Source organism: Symphalangus syndactylus, chromosome 11, assembly GCF_028878055.3.
Source record: "Symphalangus syndactylus isolate Jambi chromosome 11, NHGRI_mSymSyn1-v2.1_pri, whole genome shotgun sequence".
In the NCBI taxonomy this organism is placed as follows: domain Eukaryota; kingdom Metazoa; phylum Chordata; class Mammalia; order Primates; family Hylobatidae; genus Symphalangus; species Symphalangus syndactylus.
In genome coordinates, this window is record NC_072433.2 from 21,328,165 (window position 1) to 21,352,475 (window position 24,311).

General features: G+C 44.3%; 1 protein-coding gene across 1 annotated transcript in view; it reads right to left on the reverse strand.

Moving 5' to 3' along the window:
* PKD1L3 (polycystin 1 like 3, transient receptor potential channel interacting) overlaps positions 1–24,311 on the reverse strand; it is an 84,052-nt gene that overhangs the window by 53,583 nt on the left and 6,158 nt on the right. The window contains 11 exon segments of the mRNA XM_055298487.2: positions 600–830; positions 3,737–3,930; positions 7,700–7,934; positions 8,722–8,850; positions 10,161–10,287; positions 10,382–10,509; positions 12,419–12,592; positions 13,475–13,606; positions 15,613–15,861; positions 20,828–20,877; positions 23,776–23,892. Of these exon segments, the coding sequence (XP_055154462.1) occupies positions 600–830; positions 3,737–3,930; positions 7,700–7,934; positions 8,722–8,850; positions 10,161–10,287; positions 10,382–10,509; positions 12,419–12,592; positions 13,475–13,606; positions 15,613–15,861; positions 20,828–20,877; positions 23,776–23,892 (1,766 nt within the window).

Sequence of the window (24,311 nt, forward strand, 5' to 3'; positions counted from 1 at the left end):
AAACTTGCATTTGACTTTAGTTAAGTTCTCTAGGTCTTTTTCTTTTTGGAGACTGGGTCTCTGTTGCCCAGGCTGGAGTAAAGTGGCACAACAATAGCTCGCTGCAGCCTCAAGGCTCCTGGGCTCAAGTGTCCCACCTCAGCTGCCCAAGGAGCTGGGACTACAAGAACGCACCACCATGCCAGGCTCATTTTTTTATTTTTAATTTTTAGTAGAGACAAGGTCTTGCTATGGTGCCCAGGCTGGCCTTGAACTCCTGAGCTCAAGTCATCCTCCTGCCCTGGCCTCCCAAAGTGTTGGAATTACAGGCATGAGCCACCATTGTACCTGGCTAGTGTTTTCTTTTGGCTCATTCCTGTCCTAAAAGGAGTCCCACAAGGGTCCAATCTTGGAACCAGAGGGAAAAAAAAATGGAGAGAAAAAGTTCTCAGGTCTTGAGACAGTAGACATGAAGATAAATTTAAGAAAAGTTTCACTTGAATTTCTATGCCTTTCAGTAACAGGCTTCCTGCTTCTTTTGACAAAGGTGTTTTTTTCCCTCATCTTATTTAATTACTCAAGACATCATGGCAAATCTGTTGAAATCAAAATCTCATTACCTTCTGCATATCTGCTTGATCCTTTTTCCAAGCCCACACAACTGTGATCACATAAAATCCTAAAAGGCTGGCCAGCAGTGACACCCCAACAGGATTGTTGGTCACGCGAAGGAACAGTTCGATTGTGTCTTCAACATTCACGGTCCTGGGCACGACAAAGAAGTCGCTGGCAAAGAAGGTCAGGTGGTTACAGAGACACTGTGTCCTCAGAATTGTGCTCTGTGGCCCAACCTGGAATTAGAATCAAGACGTTGATTCTAGTCGGACAGAGTGCTAAGGAAGGGACAGACATAAAACAAACACCAGCAATTTAGAGATGGAAAGAGGTGCCTGGTTCTCTCATTCACAGCTGGTGATGGCATAAATTGGTAAAACCAACGTGGAAAGCAATTTAGCAACATCTAGTACAGCTGAAGCAGCACAAACTCTTTGAATTCTGCAATTCCAGTTCTGAGTGTATATATGTTCTAGGGGAACTGTGCACATGTGTATAAAGATATATGAAAAGGAATGTTTTGTCATCTTTGTTTATAATTATCAAAAATAGGAAACAACTTACATGTTCAATAGCAGAACATACAAATTAACAAGTACATAAGTAAGCAGAGGCAAATGGATGGAATTCTATATAGCAGTTAAAAATGAATGAATTGGCCGGGTGTGGTGGCTCACATCTGTAATCCTAGCACCTTGGGAGGCTGAGGCAGGAGGATCACCTGAGACTAGGAGTTTGAGACCAGCCTGGACAACATGGTGAAACCCCATCTCTACTAAAAATATGAAAATTAGCCAGGCGTGGCGGCGCATGCCTATAGTCCCAGCTACTTGGGAGGCTGAGGCAGGAGAATTGCTTGAACCTGAGAGGCAGAGGTTGCAGTGAGCCGAGATCACACCACTGCACTCTACCCTGGGCGACAGAGCAAGACTCTGTCTCCAAAATAAATAATAAATAAATATAAAAATTTTAAAAATGGATGAATTAGAGGTAGATGTATCAACATGGATAAATGCTAAGTGAATAAAACAAGAGATATGTACAGTATAATGCCATTTGCACAAAGCCTAAGAAGCGTGCAAAATACTTATTTATCTATTCATTGTCAGTTTCCCTCTCCAGAATGTCAGTTCATGAGGATATTGTCTTGTTCATTACTGTGTCTCTAGTTCCTAGACTTGGGCATGGTACATAGAAGACACTCAATAAATATTTGGTGAAAGAATGAATTCCCCCCCAAATTCAGGCCAGTAGTTATTGTCCTTTGGTGGAAGGGAAGGCAGGAGAGACTAGAGGGGGATACACAGAGGGCTTCAACTATTCCTGAATGTTTTATTATTTAAGCAAATCTGAAGCAGAGCAAAATACTAACATTGATAAAGGTGAATGTGCAATGGTTTTTATTATTCTTTATGACTTTCCATATGTTGGAACATTTCTGCATAACATTTAAAAATATGTCAGTAGGTGATTACATGGAAGCTACCAATTCTGTGTTTGGTTTCGTGGATGAAAATCCTCCAGTATTGTCATTACGACTACTTCTTTCCATGGCACAGAGTTAAGTCCTGGAGGCCCAATCTAGTCTGCCTTTGGAAGACCTCTTGTGCTGTACTTGGGGCAGCTCAATTCCTTTCATGGAGTCCAAGCACTTCAACGTGCTTCAAGGAGGTGGGAAATATCTGATGCCTTCTGCAGTCAGTGGGTCTGTGCTGTGAAAGGAGAAAAGCTCTCAAGCTTCTCTGAAGTATGGTTTCCCTAACAAGCAGCACTGGGATCAGCTGGGAGCTTGTTAGAAAGGCCTGACCAGAGCTACTGCTTCAGAATCTACATTTTAACATGCTGGTTATAGATTTGCTTGATAGCCATTGTCCAGCTATGACTGCCTGAGGCTATGAATGGTGCAGATACCTTCCTAAGGATCCTCTCTCTGTCATGTCTGTAATTCCAGCACTTTGAAAGGCCAAGGTGGGGCAGATCACCTGAGGTCGGGAGTTTGAGACCAGCCTGACCAACATGGAGAAACCCTGTCTCTACTAAAAATACAATTAGCTGGGCGTGGTGGTGGCATGCCTGTAATCCCAGCTACTCGGGAGGCTGAGGCAGGAGAATTGCTTGAGCCCAGCAGGGCGGAGGTTGCCGTGAGCCGAGATTGTGCCACTGCATTCCAGCCTGGGCAACAAGAGCGAAACTCCGTCTAAAAGTAATAATAAAAATCATCATCATCCTCTTTCTGGCCTCCCAAAGTGCAGGTGGGAGGATTGCTTGAGCCCAGAAGTTCAAGACCAGCATGGGCAACATGGCGAGACCCCGTCTGTCCAAAAATCTAAAACATTAGCCAGGCATGGTGGCACATGCCTGTAGTCCCCACTACTTGAGAGGCTGAGGCAGGAGGATCTTTTCAGCCCAGGAGGTTGAGGCTGCAGTGAGCCGTGAACATGCCACTGCACTCCAGCCTGAGGGACAGAATGAGATCCCACCTCAAAAAAAAAAAAAAAAAAAAAAAAAAAAAATTATCTTTCCTTCTCTTCCCAATCTAGATGGCACTTTCTCAGCTCTTTTTAGAACAGCTTCCTGATTTGCAAGACCTTACACCACATTCTTTGAGCAACCAAACCAGGACTTTCATCAGGCAGGATCTCACAGAATCATGAGTGTACAAATGTAATAGTGCTGCTTTAAAGCAGTTGGACACCAGGAACAAGGTAATAATTACAAAAGTGACAACCTGTGCTCACCTGGCCTGGAAGGTACAAGAATCTGAGAACATATTTCTTGAGCTACAAAAGTTCTCTTTCGTTTAGCAAGAGGTTTCATTTTACCCACCCACAACATATTTAATACTTGTAGAATTTGATGGCTTCCACATGCTGTTTTATTTTATCCATAATTGTCAGACTCACCCTGGACTGTGTTTGAGAAAGAAATCACAAAGATAAAGCACAATGCTGCTCCTGCTTGGAAGAATCACACTCGCCCTGCCCACCAAACACAACCCTCCTTCTCCTTTTGCCCAGGCAGAGTTATGTCAAACCTCCTGATTATTTTTCTTTCTAGGCTGTCCCAAATGAGGTAACGGATGCATTGGCTTTAACGGCGGCTACAGCAGAAGAGAGGCCCAAGAAGCGGCTCAGTTTCTTACTTGGCATCCGGTGCTGCTCCATGTCTGGTTGTGGATCTCCCAGTAATAACACTGAGTGACGGCCGTGATGACTGAGACCAAGCTGGGTGTCTGCTGAGCACCCTCCTGCCTCTCACTCAGCACAGCTGTTATATAGTAGGTGCCAATCCCGTGCTCTAGATGCTCTGGAGTCAGCACCCACGTGTACTCCTCATCTTGGAACAAAGAAGAGTGCTTACTTGTATATCAAATGGAACAAAAACACCATTGAACCTCTCTTCTAAAGGATCTATTATTAATATTTTACAAATGAGAACATGATAAACCTAGAGTCACAAATGATTTGAAAGAAAACCACCAGTGATACAATCCTAGGCTCTGGATTACTGCTGTTCCAGTAAAGAACTATATTCTTTTGGCTGGGCGCGGTGGCTCATGCCTATAATCCCAGCACTTTGGGAAGCTGAGGCAGGTGGATCACTTGAGGTCAGGAGTTTGAGACCAGCCTGGTGAACATGGTGAAACCCCATCTCTACTAAAAATACAAAAATCAGTGAGGTGTGGTGACGTGAGCCTGTAATCCCAGCTACTCAGGAGGCCAAGGCAGGAAAATTGTTTGAACCTGGGAGGTGGCGATTGCAGTGAGCTGAAACTGCACCACTATACTCTAGCCTGGGCAAGAGAATGAGATTTTGTCTCAAAAAAAAAAAAAAAAAAAAAAAAAAGAATTATATTCTTTTGGCATGTGAACATTTAGGTCTAATGATTTAGAATGTATTACAAGGTTTAGAAAAATGAAATGATCACACACCTAAGTTAGCAGATAGAAGACTAAGGTAACAAAACAAACCCCAGGGTGAAGCAAAGATAGGGATAGGGTGGCTTCAGGAACAAAGCCCAGGACTGCACGCCAGGGCCCGGAGGTCGGGCCTGGCTCTGTCACCAGCTGGCTGGTAGGGGCTGCGGCGAGTCACTCAGTCTCTCTGGGTCTCAGCTTTCTCATCTTTCAAATAGTCCTGTCTCTCAAAACAAGGTTCCCGAAGGTCCCTTCCAGCTCTGAATGACGTATCATTGCCAAGATCATCAAGAAAAACTGAGTGCATGGCCAGGCGCAGTGGCTCACGCCTATAATCCAAGCACTTTGGGAGGTTAAGGCAGGAGGATTATTTGAGCCCAGGAGTTTGAGACCTAGCTTAGCGAACATGGCAAAACCCTGTCTCTACTAAAAATACAAAAAAATCAGCCAGGCATGGTGGTATATGCGCCTGCAGTCCCAGCTGCTTGGGAGGCTGAGGCATGAGAATCACTTGAGCCCAGGAGGCGGAGGCTGCAGTGAGCCGAGATCACACCACTGTGCTCCACCCTGGGCGACACAGTGAGACTCTGTCTCAAAACAGAAGCAGAAACAGAAACAAAACTGAGTACGCCTTTGGAATTGGGCAGGGCCCGCTGATAATTCACACAGACTCTGTAGTGGGCAGCCCGGTAGTGAGCATTGCTGCCTCAGGGACTTTGCCTAAAAGCAAGAACTTAAAAGTGATTGTTACTGTGTGAGCGGGGCCCATGGGAGAGCCAGAGAAAGTTCTTTCCAATATGGAAGGTGGTCATGATGGGAGACTGTAGCATGCTTCTCCATTCAGATTTTTCCTAACGTAAAAATAAATACAAAAGTGTAGCTCTTGTTAAGACTTTTCAGTACTACATTTAAAGTTGATACCCACAGAGCATGTTTTTGATCAAGTATATCTGGGCACTATTTATATATATCAGGAATTTTTATTTTTTAGAGACAGTGTCTTGCTCTGTCATCCAGGCTGGAGTGTAGTGGTATCATCAAAACTCACTGCCGCTTTGAACTCCTTGGCTCAAGTGATCCTCTTGCCTCAGCCTCCCAAGTAGCTAGGACTACAGGTGCACGCCACCACAACTGTTTTTTTTTTTTTTTTTTTTTTTTGTAGAGACAGAGTCTCGCTCTGTTGCCCAGGCTGGTCTCAAACTCCCGGGCTTAAGTGATCCTCCTGCCTTGGCCTCTCAAAGTGCTGGCGTTACAGGGGTGAACCACTACACCAGGCCAGACATTTTTAACTTTAATGTTATGTCTCAGAAATTCTTTTTTCTAAACTACAATACAGTCATTCTGATCTTATACCAAGACTTATTGAGATATCATCAGGCCTTTCTTCCTCAAATCTAAGATTAGAAATAAAGTTGAGATACATAGGACGTATTTCATATACAGTCATCTAGAATATACAAATGCAAAATATATGTAACTCATGGTGCTGTAAACCTTACTTCTGCTGTCGGTCTCAACATGTTATTATGAAAATCTTCAACCATAAAAAGAGAATTTTACAGGGAATAACCATATAAGCATTAACTAGATTCTACAATTTACATCTTACTAAATCTGCTTCCTTACGTACATATCCTTATCCATCCTATAATCAATCTTTTAAAAAAATGCATTTCATGGTCACATGTGTCTACACATGTGGTAAAATCACACAGGACTCAATACACACACATACAGAAATGTGCTTATAAACCTGGTGAAATCGGAATAAAATCAGTGATCGTATTAATGTTATTTTCTGCTTGTGATATACTATAGTTATGCAAGACACTGCCATTCAGAGAAACTGGATGAGAGGTATACAGGCTGTTTCTGTTCTTTTTTTTTTTCTTTTGAGGCAGGGTTTCTCTCACCCAGGCTGGACTGCAGTGGCACAATCTCAGCTCACTGCAACCTCTGCTTTCTGGGTTCAAGAGATTCTCATGCCTCAGCCTCCCGAGAAGCTGGGATTACTGGCGTGCACCACCATGACTAGCTAATTTTTGTAGTTTTAGTAGAGATGGGGTTTCACCGTGTGGGCCAGCCTAGTCTCAAACTCCTGACCTCAGTTGATCCACCTGCCTCTGCCTCCCAGAGTGCTAGGATTACAGTGGGATTTCAGGCATGAGCCACCGAGTGCCCAGCCTGTCTTTTTTTTTTTTTTTTTTAAAGACAGAGTCTTGCTCTGTAGCCCAGGCTGGAGTGCAATGGTGCGATCTTAGCTCACTGCAACCTCTGCCTCCCAGGTTCAAGCAATTCTTCTGCCTCAGCCTCCCAAGTAGCTGGGATTACAGGTGCCCACCACCACACCCAGCTAATTTTTTGTATTTTTAGCAGAGATGGGGTTTCATCATGTTGGCCAGGCTGGTCTCCAACTCCTGACCTCAGGTGATCCACCTGCCTCGGCCTCCCAAAGTGCTGGGATTACAGGTATGAGCCACTGCGCCTGGCCTGTCTCTGTTATTTCTTATAACTAAATGCAAATCTACAATTATCTCAAAATGAAAATTTTTTTAAAAAAGAAAAAAAAAAACATGGCCACATGCAGTAGCTCATGTCTGTAATCCCAGCACTTCGGGAGGCTGAGACAGGAAGATTGCTTGAAGCCAGGAGTTCAAGACCAGCCTGGGCAACATGGCAAGACCCTGTCTCCACAAAATTTTTTTATTTTTTTGAGACGGAGTCTGGCTCTGTCGCCCAGGCTGGAGGGCAGTGGCCCGATGTCGGCTCACTGCAAGCTCCGCCTCCCAGGTTCACGCCATTTTCCTGCCTCAGTCTCCTGAATAGCTGGGACTACAGGGGCCTGCCACCGTGCCCGGCTAATTTTTTTGTAGTTTTAGTAGAGACAGGGTTTCACTGTGTTAGCCAGGATGGTCTTGATCTCCTAACCTCATGATCCGCCCGCCTCGGCCTCCCAAAGTGCTGGAATTACAGGCGTGAGCCACTGCGCCAGGCCCACAACATTTTTTTAAAGAAATTAGCCGGACATGGTGGTGTGCACTTGTAGTCCCAGCTACTTAAGAGGCTAAGACAGGAGGATCCCTGGAGCCTGACAGTTTGAGGCTACAGTCAACAATGATGGTGCCACTGCACTCCATCCTAGGCAAAAAGAAATCAAAGTAAGTTTCTGACAGCTGATTGGGTTTTACCTTTTTGCCACACCTTATCCTTCGGAAGGGTGATGTTCAGGTGGAAGTGAGTGCAGTTAGGCTGATACTGAAACCCCAGGTAGAGCGTCATTAGAAGGGGAGTGTCAGGATCTATGCTCACTATTAGAGATTTCTCCAAGGAAGTGATGTTCACTGTGATTGTAAGCTGATGTGTGCTCATGTTGAGGCTGGTGGGATGGGTGGTTTCCACGCTCACATTTCTCCAGAGCATGATCTAGAATAAGAGACAGTTAATCATTATAATGGTCCATCCATTGATGTCTTTCAAAATCCTTTATATTGATAAGGTAAGGAAATGTCCTTGGTCTTCCTCTTTTTTTTTTTTTGAGATGGGGTCTTGCTATGTTGGCCAGGTTGGTCTTGAACTCCTGGTCTCAAGCAATCCTCCCGCTTCAGTCTCCCAAAATGCTAGGATTATAGGCATGAGCCACTGTGCCCAGCCAGGTCTTCCTCATTGGATGTTAGTAGCTAATACTGCTGGGGTTAAGGATAAGGACATAGTCCAAGACCTAAAACACTTCTTATTCTTCTTATTTTTGAGACCAAGCGTTACTCCGTCACCCAGGCTGGAGTGCAGCGGTGCGATCTCAGCTCACTGCAAACTCCACCTCCTGGATTCAAGCTATTCTCCTGTCTCAGCCTCCAGAGTAGCTGGGATAAACAGCCGCCCACCACCATGCCAGTTAATTTTTGTATTTTTAGTAGAGACGGGGTTTCACCATGTTGGCCCGGCTGGTCTGGAACCCCTGACCTTAAGTGATCTGCCTGCCTCAGCCTCCCAAAGTGCTGGGATTACAGGCATGAGCCACTGCACCTGGCCCTCTAAAACACTTTTTCTAAGGATAAGGTGTATCTCTTTGTAAAAGTCCCTAAGATGTTAATAACAAAACAATGGCACTGCCATCAGTCTAACATAATTCCCTTTAAGTTGTTGCATCCTTCCATCGTGTTCCAGAATATCCCATTCTCTTCTATTTCATTCCCTAAGAATCAGTTCCTACCTCAATGTCCTCCATTAAATCATGGACTTGGAGCAATTTACGATTAGTGCTTAGTAACACACTTCCAATGCTTCCAACAATGTTTCTGTTGTCCAAATCCTTGAAGGGATTGAAAGCTAGTCCTGTTATCTAAACACAAAGAAAAGTCCAGTTTTATCCATTGTTGAAATATTTTTAAATGACCCCAAGAGAAAGATATATCATATATGTATATACACGTCTGTGTGTATATATTTATTTTTATTTTTTTGAGAAAGAGTCATGCTCTGTCAACCAGGCTGGAGTGCAGTGGCGCGACCTTGGCTCACTGCAAGCTCCACCTCCCAGGTTCAAGCGATTCTCCTGCCTCAGCCTCCCAAGTAGCTGGGACTACAGGTGCACACCACCATGCCTGGCTAATTTTTGTATTTTTAGTAGAGATGGAGTTTCGCTATGTTGGCCAGGCTCGTCTTGAACTCCTGGCTTCAAGTAATCTGCCTGCCTCAGCCTCCCAAAGTGTTGAGATTATAGGCTTGAGCTACCACGCCCAGCTGGACATCATGTATTAAAGTAAATGTTGGGATGTGCCCCCTACTAATACCGCAAATGATATAACATTACCCATTATAACCTCTATGAGAAATAGTAAATTAAAGAAGAATTATACTTGGGACCCCCAGAATTATTATTTTTAATCTTTATATCTACAGGATTCTTTTTACTAGGAAGTAACTATTCTGCTCTTCAGGATAAGGCAACAATGCTACTTGTATTTGTCAGGTAACTGCTGAAAGAAATACAATATATTGATATGACTGGGTTGGTATACTGAGTCAACAATTACTTAGATAGTCTCAGTTTTTGTAAATAGTGCAGAGGCCAGGCATGGTGGCTCATACCTGTAATCCCAGCACTATGGGAGGCTCAGGCGGGTGAATCACTTGAGGTCCGCAGTTCCAGACCAGTCTGGCCAAAATGGCGAAACCCCGCCTCTACTAAAAATATAAAAATTAGCCAGGCGTGGTGGCCCATACCTGTAATCCCAGCTACTTGGAAGGCTGAGGCAGGGGAATTGCTTGAACCTGGGAGGCAGAGGTTGCAGTGAGCCGAGATCGCGCCACTGCACTCCAGCCTGGGTGACAGATTGAGACTCCATCTCAAAAAAACAAAACAAAAAACACAACAACAAAAAACAAACTGCAGAGTTGAAATCAATTCAAATTACAACACAGAAATTTAGTTAAATCCAGAAATCTGTTTAATGTTCCCAATTTCTACAGTGGATCATTTTTAAGAGGACTCTATCCCTGCCAGTGTAAAATAAAAACGAATGCTACATAAATTCTCTCATCTGTTCTGGTCTGTTCAGCTTACATTTCATGGTACATTACTTTCACCCAAATGCCTACATGGCCATCAGATCCCATTTTCATTCTGATCACAATCAATTTCACACTCACTTGGACAGTAACTCCTGGGTGTTTATTCAAGAGCTCCTTCAAAGCTGAAACCGACGGAAAGCCTAGCCTCACAGGGGCTGGGTGACCCAGAGTGTAAGAGCTCAGCGGTAAAGTTGATATGTTTTGTCTAATGAGAAAAGTTAAAATGGAAGTCAATTTTTGTATGTCCTCTGAAAGTGGAAAACACAGTGAAACTCTCCCTGTTCCTTCCTCCCATTAACCTGCTCAGCAGCAGAGTAGCAATGGAAGAGGTCAAAGTCACTGAAGACTCGGGAGACTGGTTCTGCTCTAGAAATGCTTCCCCGATATTCCCAAACTCCACCAAGGACATTTCCAGGATGTCTTCTACCTGCATGGAGAGGAAAACAGTGTGTGACTTGTAAAACCCGTGCCTTATGTTAGTAAAATAATGTTTTGGAGAAGATTGGAAGGTGAATTTTCACAGTGTTGTAATGAAGGGTGGTATTTCTTAGAGAGGGCCTTGGAATCTCACAGAAAGTACTTGCAACCTGGCTAAAGACTTACCATCCTTTGACTCAAACTAAGAGGGCCCGCCAAGGAAATATGCCTTTGCCCCATCATATAATTGCCCTAGACCTGCTCATGATAGAGTTTTTAAATGACAGCTTTATTGAGGTAACTTTCACATATACAATTCATCCACTCAGAGTATATAATTTAACGTTTTTTAGCATATTCGCAGAGTTGTGCAACCATCACCACAATCTAATTTTAGGATTCATCCTCCCTAAAATAAACCTGGTGGCCGGGTGTGGTGGCTCACACCTGTAATCCCAGCACTTTGGGAGGCTGAGGCAGGTGGGTCACTTGAGGTCAAAAGTTTGAGACCTACCTGGCCGACATTGTGAAACTCTGTCTCTACCAAAAGTACAAAAAATTAGACAGGCATAGTGGCATGCGCCTGTAGTCTCAGCTACTTGGGAGGCTGAGGTGGAAGAATAGCTTAAACCCGGGAGGCAGAGGTTGCAGAGAGCCCAGATCACGCCACTACACTCCATCCTGGGCAACAGAGTGAGACTCTGTCTCATAAAATAAAATAAACCTGGTACCCATTAGTAGTCACTCTCCATTCCCCCATCCCTAGTCCCTCTAGCTCTAGGCAACCATGAATCTACTTTCTGTGTCTACAGATTTGCCTCTTTGGGACACATCATATAAATGAACCACAACATACAGTCTTTTGTGATGGGCTTCTTTCACCTGGCATAATGTTTTCAAAGCACATGTTGGAGCACGTACCAGGACTTCTTTCCTTTTTGTTGCTGAATAATATTCCATTGTATGAATAGACCAGATTCTACTTGGCCATCCATCAGATCATAGATGCGTGGGTTATCTCCACTTTTTGGCTATTTAGCTATTAAACCATGCTGCTACAAACATGAGTGTACAAGTTTTTGTATGGACATGTTTTCAACTCTCTTGGGTAGACACTAGGAGTAGAATTGCTAGGTTACATGGTGATTCTATTTTTTACATTTTAAGCAACTGACAAATTGTTTTCCAAAGCGGCTGCATCATTTTATAATCGAACAATGGATAGGGTGGCAAGTTCTCTGCATCTTTGCCAGTACTTGTTATTTTCTGTCTTTTGGAGTGTGAAGTGGTATCTCATTTTAGTTTTGATTTGCATTTCCCTAATGACCAATGATGTTGAGCATCTTTTCATGTGAATAGCAAACATAACCTATTGAGTGTTTGCTTTATGCCAACACTTGCCTAAATTCTTTTTTTTTTTTTTTTTTATGCAGTCTCACTCTGTTGTCTGAGCTGGTGTGCAGTGGCATGATCTCGATTCACTGCAACCTCTGCCTCCTGGGTTCAAGCGATTCTCCTGCCTCAGCCTCCTGAGTAGCTTGGATTACAGGCACGTGCCAACATACCTGGCTCATTTTTTATTTTTAGTAGATATGCAGTTTTGCCATGTTGGCCAGGCTGGTCTCGAACTCCTGACCTCAGGTGATCTGCCTGCCTTGGCCTCCCAAAGTGCTCGGATTACAGATGTAAGCCACTGGGTCCAGCCCCTAAGTCCTTTTCACTTGATTACAGCACTAGGGAACCTTGGCTTACTGGTGAGGTGGGGAGACCCTGGAGAAGGCTTGGCAGAGGAGTTTCTTCTGCAGCACAAACTTCAGCAAGATTATCTTTAAAGGTCTGGGGAGAGGCTGTGATACGTGGACCTGTCAAGATTAAAATGCTTCTAAGCAGATCTGGCCACCTGCATATCTGGCGCCTACCTGCTCAGTATCACTCTTGGATTCCAGCCAACTTCTTTCTCCAGCTTTGGTGGCATTGTTGAAGGAATGAAAGGGGCAGACAGTCGCAGGAACTTTGAAGCTCAGACTGTTGTTCTGAAATGGGATCCTAAGTAACTCCTCACTCAGGTAAATAAGGGAATTGATGAGATTAACCTGGGAGGATTAGAAAGCAAACATACACCCCTGAATTGTTTGATTGCTTTTTTCTTTTTTTTTTTTTAGACAGAGTTTCACTCATGCTGCCCAGGCTAGAGTACAATGTCATGATATCAACTCACTGCAACCTCTGCCTCCCGGGTTCAAGCAATTCTCCTGCCTCAGCCTCCTGAGTAGCTGAGACTACAGGCATGAGACACCATGCTCAGCTAATTTTGTATTTTTAGTAGAGACGGGGTTTCTGCATGTTGGTCAGGCTGCTCTCGAACTCCCGACCTCAGGTGATCTTCCTGCCTTGGCCTCCCAAAGTGCTGGGATTACAGGTGTGAGCCACCACACCTGGCCTATGATTGCTTTTTAAAATTTTACTTTTAAGAGATGGGGTCTTGCTTTGTTTCCCAGGCTGGAGTGCAGTGGTACAATCATGGCTCACTGCAGCCTCGAACTTCTGGGCTCAAATACAGTCTTTATAATGCTAAGCTTGGCATAAGGCACAATCTCCAGATTCTCTTTAGTTTTTTTTTTTTTTTTGGAGACAGTCTCTCAGCCACCCAGGCTGGAGTGGAGTGGCGGGATCTTGGCTCACTGCCTCCCCATCCTGGGTTCAAGTGATTATTGTGCCTCAGCCTCCCAAGTAGCCAAGATTACAGGTGCCCGCCACCGAGCCCAGCTAATTTTTGTTTTTTCAGCACAGACGGGTTTTGCCATGTTGCCCAGTCGGGTCTCGAACTCCTGGCCTCATGTGATCCGCCCGCCTCGGCCTTCTAAAGTGCTGGGATTACAGGCGTGAGCCACCGCACCCAGCCTGAGATTCTCTTTTTCTGTTTTCCACTTTTCCCTCTCTCCTATCTTCTTCCCTCCCAGTCACCCTCCGCTTACCTGAACTGGCTTAGAAAATCTTGGGGTTAAGACTCTTAGTTTCTGAAGGAACTCACAAGCTTCCTGTAGTTTGTTATGAGCTTTTTGCAAACCACGATCTGCTCTGCTGAAGTTCCCTATCTCATCTATGACCTATTGAGAACAAAGAATTTGTCAAAATTACTTATACAAAATTACTGTACTGTAGTAGTCGGGGAGATTATTTTAATCCAAGTTGACCTTGGATAGCATTATAAACTCTATGAACCACAGCTCTCTAAAACAGTGATTACTTTCAGAAGCTTTTCTGCGAGTGGACAGAATTTATTTCTACTTCTTCCATACAATAGAGAAAATGAATAACGAGATTATACAATGATTGCTCCAAGGGCAAATATGTCTGGAAATGAGATTTATAGCAGTAACTTTAAGTCTTAAGGCCATGAAGATGAGGGAAACTTGGGAATCAAAAAGCCAAAACCAAACTTTTCTATTCAGAAGTATGTTTTTCTCTCAGGCTTCCCTCTGTGCGTGTTTCCCTCCATTCAAGTGTTCGTATTTAAGGCTGGGTTCGATGGCTCACGCCTGTAATCCCAGCACTTTGGGAGGCTAAGGCAGGCAGATCACTTGAGGTCAGGAGTTCAAGAGCAGTCCGGCCTACATTGCAAAACCCTGTCTCTACTCAGGAGGCTGAGGCAGGAGAATCTCTTGAACCCAGGAGGCAGAGGTTGCAGTGAGCCGAGATTGCGCCACTGCACTCCAGCCTGGGCGACAGATCGAGAATCTGTCTCAAAAAAAGAGTTCATATTCAAGAGGTAATGACTTAAAATGACTCATAGCAAGAGGTGGGAAACAGAAAACCTCCCTGCCCTAAGAAACAAACTGAGCAAATGGCCGTGGTCCCAAAGCCTAAGCGGCTACTGCACTTGAACTTGAAGTCCAACCCTGAGGTGATCACCATTAATGCCAACTACGTGGTCCATTTCTGGAGAATAGCTCACTCACAACCTAATTCAATGACATATTCAAGAAATCTTGATTAAATGCTGAACACTGCTAAATGCTCTTAATAGTTCTAATAATTTATTGTAGATTCTTTTAGATATTCTATACTTCAGGATTTCTAAGAAAAAACAAAACAACAACAAAAAACCCTCTTTGTTTAAACTCCTGTAGGTCAGTTTCTCCCCCAAATAGAACACTGAATTTCCATTACCATTGCAGGCAGATCCAGAGTGAACAGGATTATGTTTTAGCAGGGAAATGTTCAATTGCATATAAACAGGGCTCGTTTGAGTTTAGGAAAAAAAAGCATGAGGGAAGCAGGATTATTTTCTTCAGTCAATACTGTCAAAGGGGCTTTGCCTTTGAGAGTTTTGCTCTGTTGCCCAGCCTACAGCACAGTGGCACAATCATGGCTCACTGCAGTCTGGACCTCCCAGGCTCAAGTGACCCTCCCACCTCAGCCCCCGCCTCCCCCACCCCCGCCAAGTAGCTGGGACTACAGGTGCACGCCACCACACCTGGCTAATTTTTTTTTGAATTTTAGTAGTGAAAAGGTCTCATAATGTTGCCTAAGCTGGTCTCAAACTCCTGGGCTTAAGTGATCCTCCACCTCGGCCCCCCAAAGTGCTGGAATTACAGGCGTGAGCCACTGTGCCTGGCTAATTTTTTTGAACTTTAGTAGAGACAAGGTCTCGCTATGTTGCCCAGTCTGGTCTCAAACTCCTGGGCTCAAGCGATCCTCTCACCTTGGCCTCCCAAGTGCTGGGATTATAGGCGTGACTCAGTGAGCCTGGCTGCCTTGTCTATGTTTTTGGGAGGAAGGAAACAAGGCGCAGAGAGAAGACAGTGAGTAGGAGGAATTGTCTAGAGTTTGCTGCTGCTGAAAAAGCAGGGTAGGTGAACAAAACTTCTTCCCCATCTGAAGCATCAAATACAATAGCATTAAATAGTGTCATTAATGAAATGCTGGGCTGTATATGTGCCGTTAAATTGGCTGTTTCCATGGAGTTGTTTAGTTTTTGCTTTGGACTGGCATATATGCTGGTCTGTCAGGCATTCTTAGGTGTAGTTCTGCAGGGAGGCAAATGGGTGAACCAAGTACTTTTTGGGGGTCACAAAGCTACCTAGCTGTGACTTGAATTTCCCACGTTTACCTGACCAGATGTATTCTGCAATGACATTTGTAGATAAGAGGTGAAGGTATTCGGATGAGCTTCTTCCTTTGGGCTTGCAGTTGTTTCTGCCAGAGATTGCCCAGCGTGTGTGACAGACACGGGCGTGGTGAGCTGTGTTATCACAGGGAGAGGCTGGCTGCTGGGTTCAGATGTGGCTGATGTTACCTGCGATGTGATACTTGGTAGTACTGAAGGAAACGGGCTGATGGGATGACACAGGGTCTTGGACTAAAAGATAAAAATATGTAAAGGAAAAGGCTGAATCTGATTTTACCATTTAATAATTAAGGCAGCATTTCCCCAAATGCTCTGAAACTCTGTCCTATGAGATACTAATAGGCATTTCTGTTCAAAAAATCTGTGCTCAAACAGAATTTTGAAATTTTGAATTGAGAAAGCTGCACATTGACATTCATGATTTATATTAGTGTATTTGTCAATCATTCCATAAATTGTTAGACAGCTATATGGTGCTAAGAATGTTCTGGAGAACTGAATATGGCAATGAGCAAAAGGCGCCAAGTTCCTGCCCTTGTCGAGCCTCTGTGTTAGTGGTAGAGGCAGAAAGATAAACTATGTCATGGATTAAATAAGTGCTATGAAGGAAACAGTAAAGCTAAGCAGAGAGAAAGTGGATATCACAGAGGGTGCTCAGTGGTAAGGAGAGGATTTCTTGAGACTGGTTGTCACTCTGTCACCTGGGCTGGAATACAGTGGCACAATCATGGCTCCCTGCAGCCTTGACCTCCTGGGTTTAAGTGATCCTCCTGCCCCAGCCTCCCAGGTAACTGGGACTACAGGCACACACCATGCCTGGCTACTTTTGAGATGGAGTCTTGCTGTTACCCAGGCTGGAGTGCAGTGGTGCCACCTCAGCTCACTGCAGCCTCCTCCTCCCAGTTCAAGCAATTCTCCTGGCTCAGCCTCCTGAGTGGCTGGGACTACAGGAACATACCACGACATCTGGCTAATTTTTGTATTTTTAGTAGAGACAGGGTTTCACCACCACATTGCCCAGGCTGGTCTCAAATTCCTGACCTCAAGTGATCCGCTGCCTCGACCTCCCAAAGTGCTGGGATTACAGGTGTGAGCCACTGCGCCCAGCCTTTTTTCACTTTTTTTAGACAGGATTTCACTACGTTGCCCAGGCTGGTCTTGAACTCCTAGCTTAAGTGATCCTCCTGCCTCAGCATCCCAGAGTGCTGGGATTACAGGCATGAGGCACTGTGTCTCATGGAGGGACATTTTTGCTGAGAGTTGAATAAAGGGAGACAGAGCTCTGCCCGTGTGTTAGTGATGGCATGTGAGGAGTGCAAAGACCCCCAAGCCCACAGCCGGCTATCTCTGAGGAAGACCCAGGAAGCTAGAGGAGCGATGGTGGCAGGGCCAGGGGAGTGTCATATATCAGGCATTTGAAGGGAATGCAGAGGTTATTTTTAATGAGGCAGGAAGACAAAGAGCTTTGCAGAAGAGTGGCATGATTTCACTTGTTTTAACAGATCCTTCTGTGTTTTAAATGATCAACCATTCTGTTGAGAAGGGTCAGAAAAAGGGGCAAGAGTAGAAGCAGATCAGTAGGAGGCAAATGTAAAAGTTCATTTTTAAATTTTTTTTTTTTTTTTAGACAGTGTCTCCTTTTGTCACCCAGGCTGGAGTTCAGTGGTGCAATCTTGGCTCACCACAACCTCCACCTCCCAGGTTCAAGCAATTCTTCTGCCTCAGCTTCCCAAGTAGCTGGGATTATGGGTGCCCGCCATCACACTCGGCTAATTTTTTTTCCTTGGTTCAACATTTTTATTAATTTTTTGCACACAAAACAATAAACATTTTCTAAAAATACATACAAACAAAAAGATGCATATCAAACATATTAGGAAGGTTGCACATGGGAAGACGGGGAATAGAAATGGGGGGTGGGAATTAAAGAAAATAAATGAGAGAGGGACTTTGTATGGATCAATGATAATAACTCAATCCTCTATGTCTCTGACAAAGAAGGAGGAGAAACAAGAGGAAGAAAAAGAAAGTGGGATAAAGGATCAGAAAGGGAGGAAAATAGAAAAAATTAGAGTATGACTCTAGGGTAGACCTGTTTTGTTGTTGCTGGGTTGGTTGGTTGGTCTGTTGTATTTTTCATATGTTTCGCCATGTTGGCCAGGCTGGTCTCGAACTCCCAGCCTCAAGTGATCAACCCGCCTCGGCCTCCCAGAGTGCTGGGACTACAGGCGTGAGCCACCACGTCCAGCACCCACATTGCGTCTGGACTCCGTGGTAGACCTCCCAGACGGTGCGGCCAGGCAGAGGTGCTCCTCACATCCCAGACCATGGGCGGCCGGGCAGAGGCGCTCCTCACATCCCAGACAATGGGCGGCCGGGCAGAGGCGCTCCTCACATCCCAGACAATGGGCGGCCAGGCAGAGGCGCTTCCCACCTCCCAGACGGGGGGGCGGCGGCCGGGCAGAGGCTGCATTCCCAACACCCTGGGAGGCCAAGGCAGGCGGCTGGGAGGCGGAGGCTGCAGCGAGCCAAGATCACGCCACCACACTCCAGCCCGAGCAACACCCAGCACCGAGTGAGCGAGACTCCGTCTGCAGTCCCAGCACCTTGGGAGGCTGAGGCGGGCAGACCACTGGAGGTCAGGAGCTGGAGACCAGCATGGCCAACATGGAGAAACCCCGCCTGCAGCCAAAGGACAAAAAACAGGCAGGGGTGGTGGCGCGCGCCTGCAATCCCAGGCAGCCCGAGGCAGGAGAATCACGGGAGCCGGAGGCAGGGAGTCTACAGCGAGCCGACTACACTCCAGCCTGGGCAACAGAGGGGAGGGCAGGGCAGGGCAGGGCAGGGCAGGGCAGGGCAGGGCAGGGCAGGGCAGGGCAGGGCAGGGCAGGGCAGGGCAGGGGAGGGGAGGGGAGGGGAGGGGAGGGGAGGGGAGGGGAGGGGAGGAGCACCCAGCTAATTTTCATATTTTTAGTAGAGACAGGATTTCACCATGTTGGCCTGGCTGGCCTCGAAATCCTGGCCTCAAGTGATCCACCCACTTTGGCCTCCCAAAGTACAGGGACTGCAGGCATAAGCCACCGCACCCAGCCAGCAAACGTGAAAGTTCAGATGGGAGATGGTGACTTGGACCGTGTGCTGATCATGGTGACGACGGTGAGAAGGAGTTAGATTTGGGACCTGTGACAGACTGCAAAGTCCTATAGTCAAAAGCCTTTGTTTTCTTCTCTTCTGGCAACATATTATAGGGGTGGCAAAACTCCACCTCCATTCTCTTAGGTCTCCAGCTGGGCCTGAGAATTAAACTAACGTAAGATAAACAGGAGAAAAGCACACACATTTATTGAATCCAAGTTTTATGTGGCACAGGAGCCCTCATAAGAAAATGAAGACCTGAAGCAGCAGTTAGAGTCCATCTCTCCTATGCTGAATTGGACAAATAGTTACGAAGAAGTGAAATTATGTGGGGAGGCTTAAAAGATAAACGTTATCTTAACAAGGCCTGTGCAGAATTCTCCGGGTCTTGACTTCTCCTGGAGGATAAGAATGTTGCATATTTCACAAGAGAATTTTACCTCCTGTTTTTAAGAAACAGTACCAAGGTCAGAGTGCTGTTTTTCCACCTGCTGCTTTTCAAATGCCTTCACTGAAATCATCAATATACCAGAGTGGCATATTTTTAACTCTTTCAATTTCAAGGGCTAGTGGTTGTTGCTCTGCAGAACACAGCTTGGGAAATACTGATTGGAGGGATTTTTTTTTTTTTTTTTACTTCATCCCAGTTTGGTTTTTTTTTTTTTTTTTTTTTTTTTGAGACGAAGTCTCACTCCGTCTCCCAAGCTGGAGTGCAATGGCACAATTTTGGCCCACTGCAAACTCTGCCTCCCGGGTTCAAGCGATTCTCCTGCCTCAGCCTCCCAAGTAGCTGGGATTACAGGTGCATGTGCCACCATGGCTGGCTAATTTTTGTACTTTTAGTAGTGACAAAGTTTCACCACGTTGGCCAGGCTGGTCTCGAACTCCCGACCTCAGGTGATCCACCCGCCTGGGCCTCCCAAAGTGCTGGGATTATGCGCATGAGCCACCGTGCCCAGCCTCTGTTCATTTATACTGTTAGAAACATTTTTTTTGAGCGGAGTCTTGCTCTGTTGCCCAGGCTGGAGTGCAGTGGCACTATCTTGGCTCACTGCAAGCTCCACCTCCCGGGTTCATGCCATTCTCCTGCCTCAGCCTCCCGACTAGCTAGGACTACAGGCACCCACCGCCATGCCCGGCTAATTTTTTATATCTTTAGTAGAGACGGGGTTTCACTGTGTTAGCCAGGATGGTCTTGATCTCCTGACCTCGTGATCCACCCGCCTCGGCCTCCCAAAGTGCTGGAATTACAGGCGTGAGCCACTGCGCCCAGCCAGAAACACTTATTTTTACAGCGAACATTGAGTCAAACAAATTCATATCCGTATTTAGGCATCAACTAAAGGGTTTCTACATAGGACACAAGGGCAAGAATGCTGAGGAATTTCTTGAAGGTAAAATTTTATAGATTAGGTGGACAGTTTCTACCTTTATTTTCCTTTCCCTGTTAGATGTTTACATTTTATTGCATTGTATTTTTGTAAGATGCCACAAGTCCTTTTTGGAATGAAGCTGGGAATAAATACCCAATCAACAAATACTTGATAATTACATCAGCATGAAAGCCAGAGAGGCTTTAAAAATTCCAAGTTTGGAGGTGGTGGCTCACACCTGTAATCCCAGCACTTTGTGAGGCTGAGGCAGGTGAATTGCTTGATGTCAGGAGTTTGAGACCAGCCTGGCCAGCATGGCAAAACCCCATCTCTACTAAAAATACAAAAATTAGCCAGGTGTGGTGACGCAGGCCTGTAATCCCAGCTACTTGGGAGGCTGAGGCAGGAGAATCACTTGAACCTGGGAAGTAGAGGTTGCAGTGAGCCAAGACTGATTGCACCACTGCACTCCAGCCTGGGTGACAGAGTGAGACCCTGTCTCCAAAAAAAAAAAAAAAATCCTTGAATGAAATAGCTATTAAACCCAATTTTTTTCTTGCACGTAAGTATTTTATTTTCCTTATTAGAAAACTATATTCAGAACACTCTAGAAGAGCTCTAACCAGATCTACGAGGTATGACAAAGAGATCAACATTTTACAACGTATGTTGTCAAGGGAAGTACTTACAAGATGAGCAGGAAGAGGATAGTGACATGTGGTTGGAACATGACCAGGTGCTATAGAAAAAAGAAAGCAGACTAAGTTCAAGGAAAAGCCTAACACAGAAATACTTGTTTTACTTGAGGACTTCTTATTCATGGCTAAAAATAATGCAAATTGTTTTACATAGAAAACCAAGGCTGGACATGGTAGCTCATGTCTGTAATCCCAGCACTTTGGGAGGCTGAGGCAGGCAGATCACTTGAGGTCAGGAGTTTGAGACCAGCCTGGCCAGTGTGGTGAAACCCCTATCTCTACTAAAAACATAATAATTAGCCGGGTGTGGTGGCGGGCGCATATAATCCCAGCTACTCGGGAGGCTGAGGCAGGAGAATTGTTTGAACCTGGGAGGCAGAGGTTGCAGTGAGCCGAAATCTTGCCACTGCACTCTAGCCTGGGCGACAGAGCTAGCTTCCACCCCCACCCCCCAAAAAAATAAAGATAAGGAAGGAAAAGTCAAAAGGGAACCTATGATGATCACTCAAGAACCTGGGAATGGAATCCAGAGGACTCCAAGGAAAGCACAGCCCTGAAAATTATCAACAGCAAAATCCAGAAGAAAAGTTCAGACAGCTGTTAATACACCCTTAATAGGAACATCATTAATAGAATGAAAAAGGTTATTTCCCCAAATAAAAGGTCTCACATATTTATTACTGCATCAGCTTACGAGTGAAGAGCATAGAAACAAAGAGAAAAACCATTTTCCCAATAAAACATGCCTGAAAATATGGTGACATTTTCAGCTTCAAAAGGTGAGATGACAGTGATACAGACATGACCTTGATTGATACAGCATAAGTGTACGTGCCATCTTAACATGCAGTTCCTTACAGACCCAGCATGCCTCTTCTCCAGTGTCTCCTCTTGGAGTTGTACCTGATTTTACCACCGGTTTCATCCGAATCCACTGGGGAATAAGATGATTTTGCTTTTATTTCTTGGCCAGGAATCACATGATCCTGAAAGTCTTGTGAGAAGACATGGCAAGAAACCAAGTCAACCACACCCACCATGATGATGGAGAAAGGTAGAGGTAACCAAACCAAATTGTAAACATAAACCACTTGAAGCTAACATGCACCAGAATGAGGTACATTAAAAGAAAAATAAACAATGTCAAAGGATTTCAAGATGACAAAAAAAGTATTGCAGAAAAATTAAAATACACATGGGAGGGAATACTGAGCACATGTGGAAAAATTAGTCCCTGATACGGAAGATAAATGTAAGGTGCTCTCCTCTAACAACAAAAAGGGTGATAAATACGAAACCATTCTTTTTCATTTAAAGAGAGTGCAGGAAAGACACAGAGGATAGGAAGCAGCAATATGGCACGTAGATACCTGGTATTTCCTAAGGACAAAAGCAGAACAAATGAAATAGAAGTGATACATACGTAGGATATTCTTGATTCAAGAAAGATGTGTATATGTAGCATCATGTTCTAGGCACAATTAGTGAAAAGTAACCTAGATACACACTAAGAAAATTTCTGAATTACAAAAAACTTTTACAAGCAATCTGATAGAGATTTTAAAAGGCTGCCTGGAGTGCAGTGGCTTGATTATGGCTCTAACAGCCTCTAACTCCTGGATTTAAACTATCCTCCTGCCTCAGCCTCCTGAGTAGCTGAGACTACAGGCATGCACCACCACATCTGCCTAATTTTTTAAATTTTTATTTTTAGAAGTTTTTTTGCAGAGACAGAGACCCAGTATGTTGCCCAGGTTGGACTCGAACTCCTGGCCTCAAGCAGTCCTTCCACCTCAGCCTCCCAAAGTGCTGGGATTACAGGTGTGAGCCACTGTATTACACCCAAGCCACACCTAGGATTACAGGTATGAGCCAACGTCTGCTGAGGGGAGATCCAGCCCGCAAACTTTTTAAAGGACCCTACATACATAAATATTAGGCATATTGCTTGTTAGGTAAATTGCCCCACAATAAGGCAGTCTACATTTTTCCCAGTGAGGAGATTTTAAAAAGTATTCCTGGGGCAAGCTTGACAATATAAACTTAAAGGATATAGGTGAAATAGTCAAATGTCTATTTAATTCAGTAATTTAGTTTTACTATGACATTTAAAGCCACATTATGTAAACTAATATTGGAAGCATTGCTCTCACGAAACTCACATTTCATGACATAGATTAAACATTTCAAATGTGTCTTTAACATCATTGCATTAAGTATCATCGGAACAACTTTTGGATTTAACGGTTTTCCAAAATATGTCATCTTTACTTCCACCTAATGTTATCACTAAACATTTTCCTACAACTCACAAGTCCCCATTTACAAAGGATTGAGAAAAGTTGGATTTTACATTTGTTATTTAAATATATATTCATGTCTCTAAATAAAACTTTCTAAATTGCTAGGTGATATTTAAAGGGTTTGTTGATCAGGACATCTAACAATCGCAGCTGTGAGGTCATACCCCGAGGAGTGATCACAAGATCCACTTTAAATTGCTCTATTTTACTCCCTTCTTTCAGTTGATCTCTATAACCACCCATCCACTGATATTGATTGCCGTCATTTCAGGCTAACGCATCCTTTCCAAATAGCACGTGTTTTTCAAAATTAAATAAACAAGTGATAACACCATAATTTGAAAGACTTTGCAAGAACTTTAAGATGACTTTCTCTTTGTTGATGAAAAATTTTGTGGGAATAAAACCTTGTCTTTTATTTGGGAATATATGAAAAGAAGATGGCCAAGGGCATATCAAGAAAACACATATATAAAACGAAGGCAAAGATTGCTATATTAAGATCAGACAGAATAGAATGCAACGAATATGGGGCACGTGTTATAACACATTTCAGTATTAATTCAGTCTTGTGCATTCTTTTAGTAGAAATTGATTCCACGGATTTTTAAGGTTACTAGAGGAGTGACGCATTACCTGGGGGCATTTTGTCTCTTGCTATTGCAACTCCTCTTTTTGTCTTCTTGTGTCTCTGGTACAAATGAGAATTATTTCCATTTCTTTCATAACGGGCATCTCGGTCCAAAAAGTCACCTATTTGGAAGCCAATACACAAGTTAATTTATAGGTTATAACTATTGCTACAAGTCTATAAAACCATCATTACATGCACATATGTGATAATCAGGAAAACACAAATTAAAAATTCCTATCCAGTTTTTTAAGGACACTAAGAATTCTGCAGTAGCCCTTCTGTTCTGGAGCCTGCTCACATCACATTATGGTGTCCCACATTTCAAATTAAGTTCACTAGTTGGGTCAACACTGAGAAGTTCATTAACCCATTTATGCCTAGTGTTCCATTATTGGACCACTAAGCTTGTGGAGTTATTTACATCCTGCTGCTTAAGGTCATCGCCAGGGTCTGATTTTTCACCAAAAAAGTTTGCAACCTCCAGCATAAATGGAAAATTCCATACTAAGCGTAATATTCCCCTTTGTGTTCTGTAACT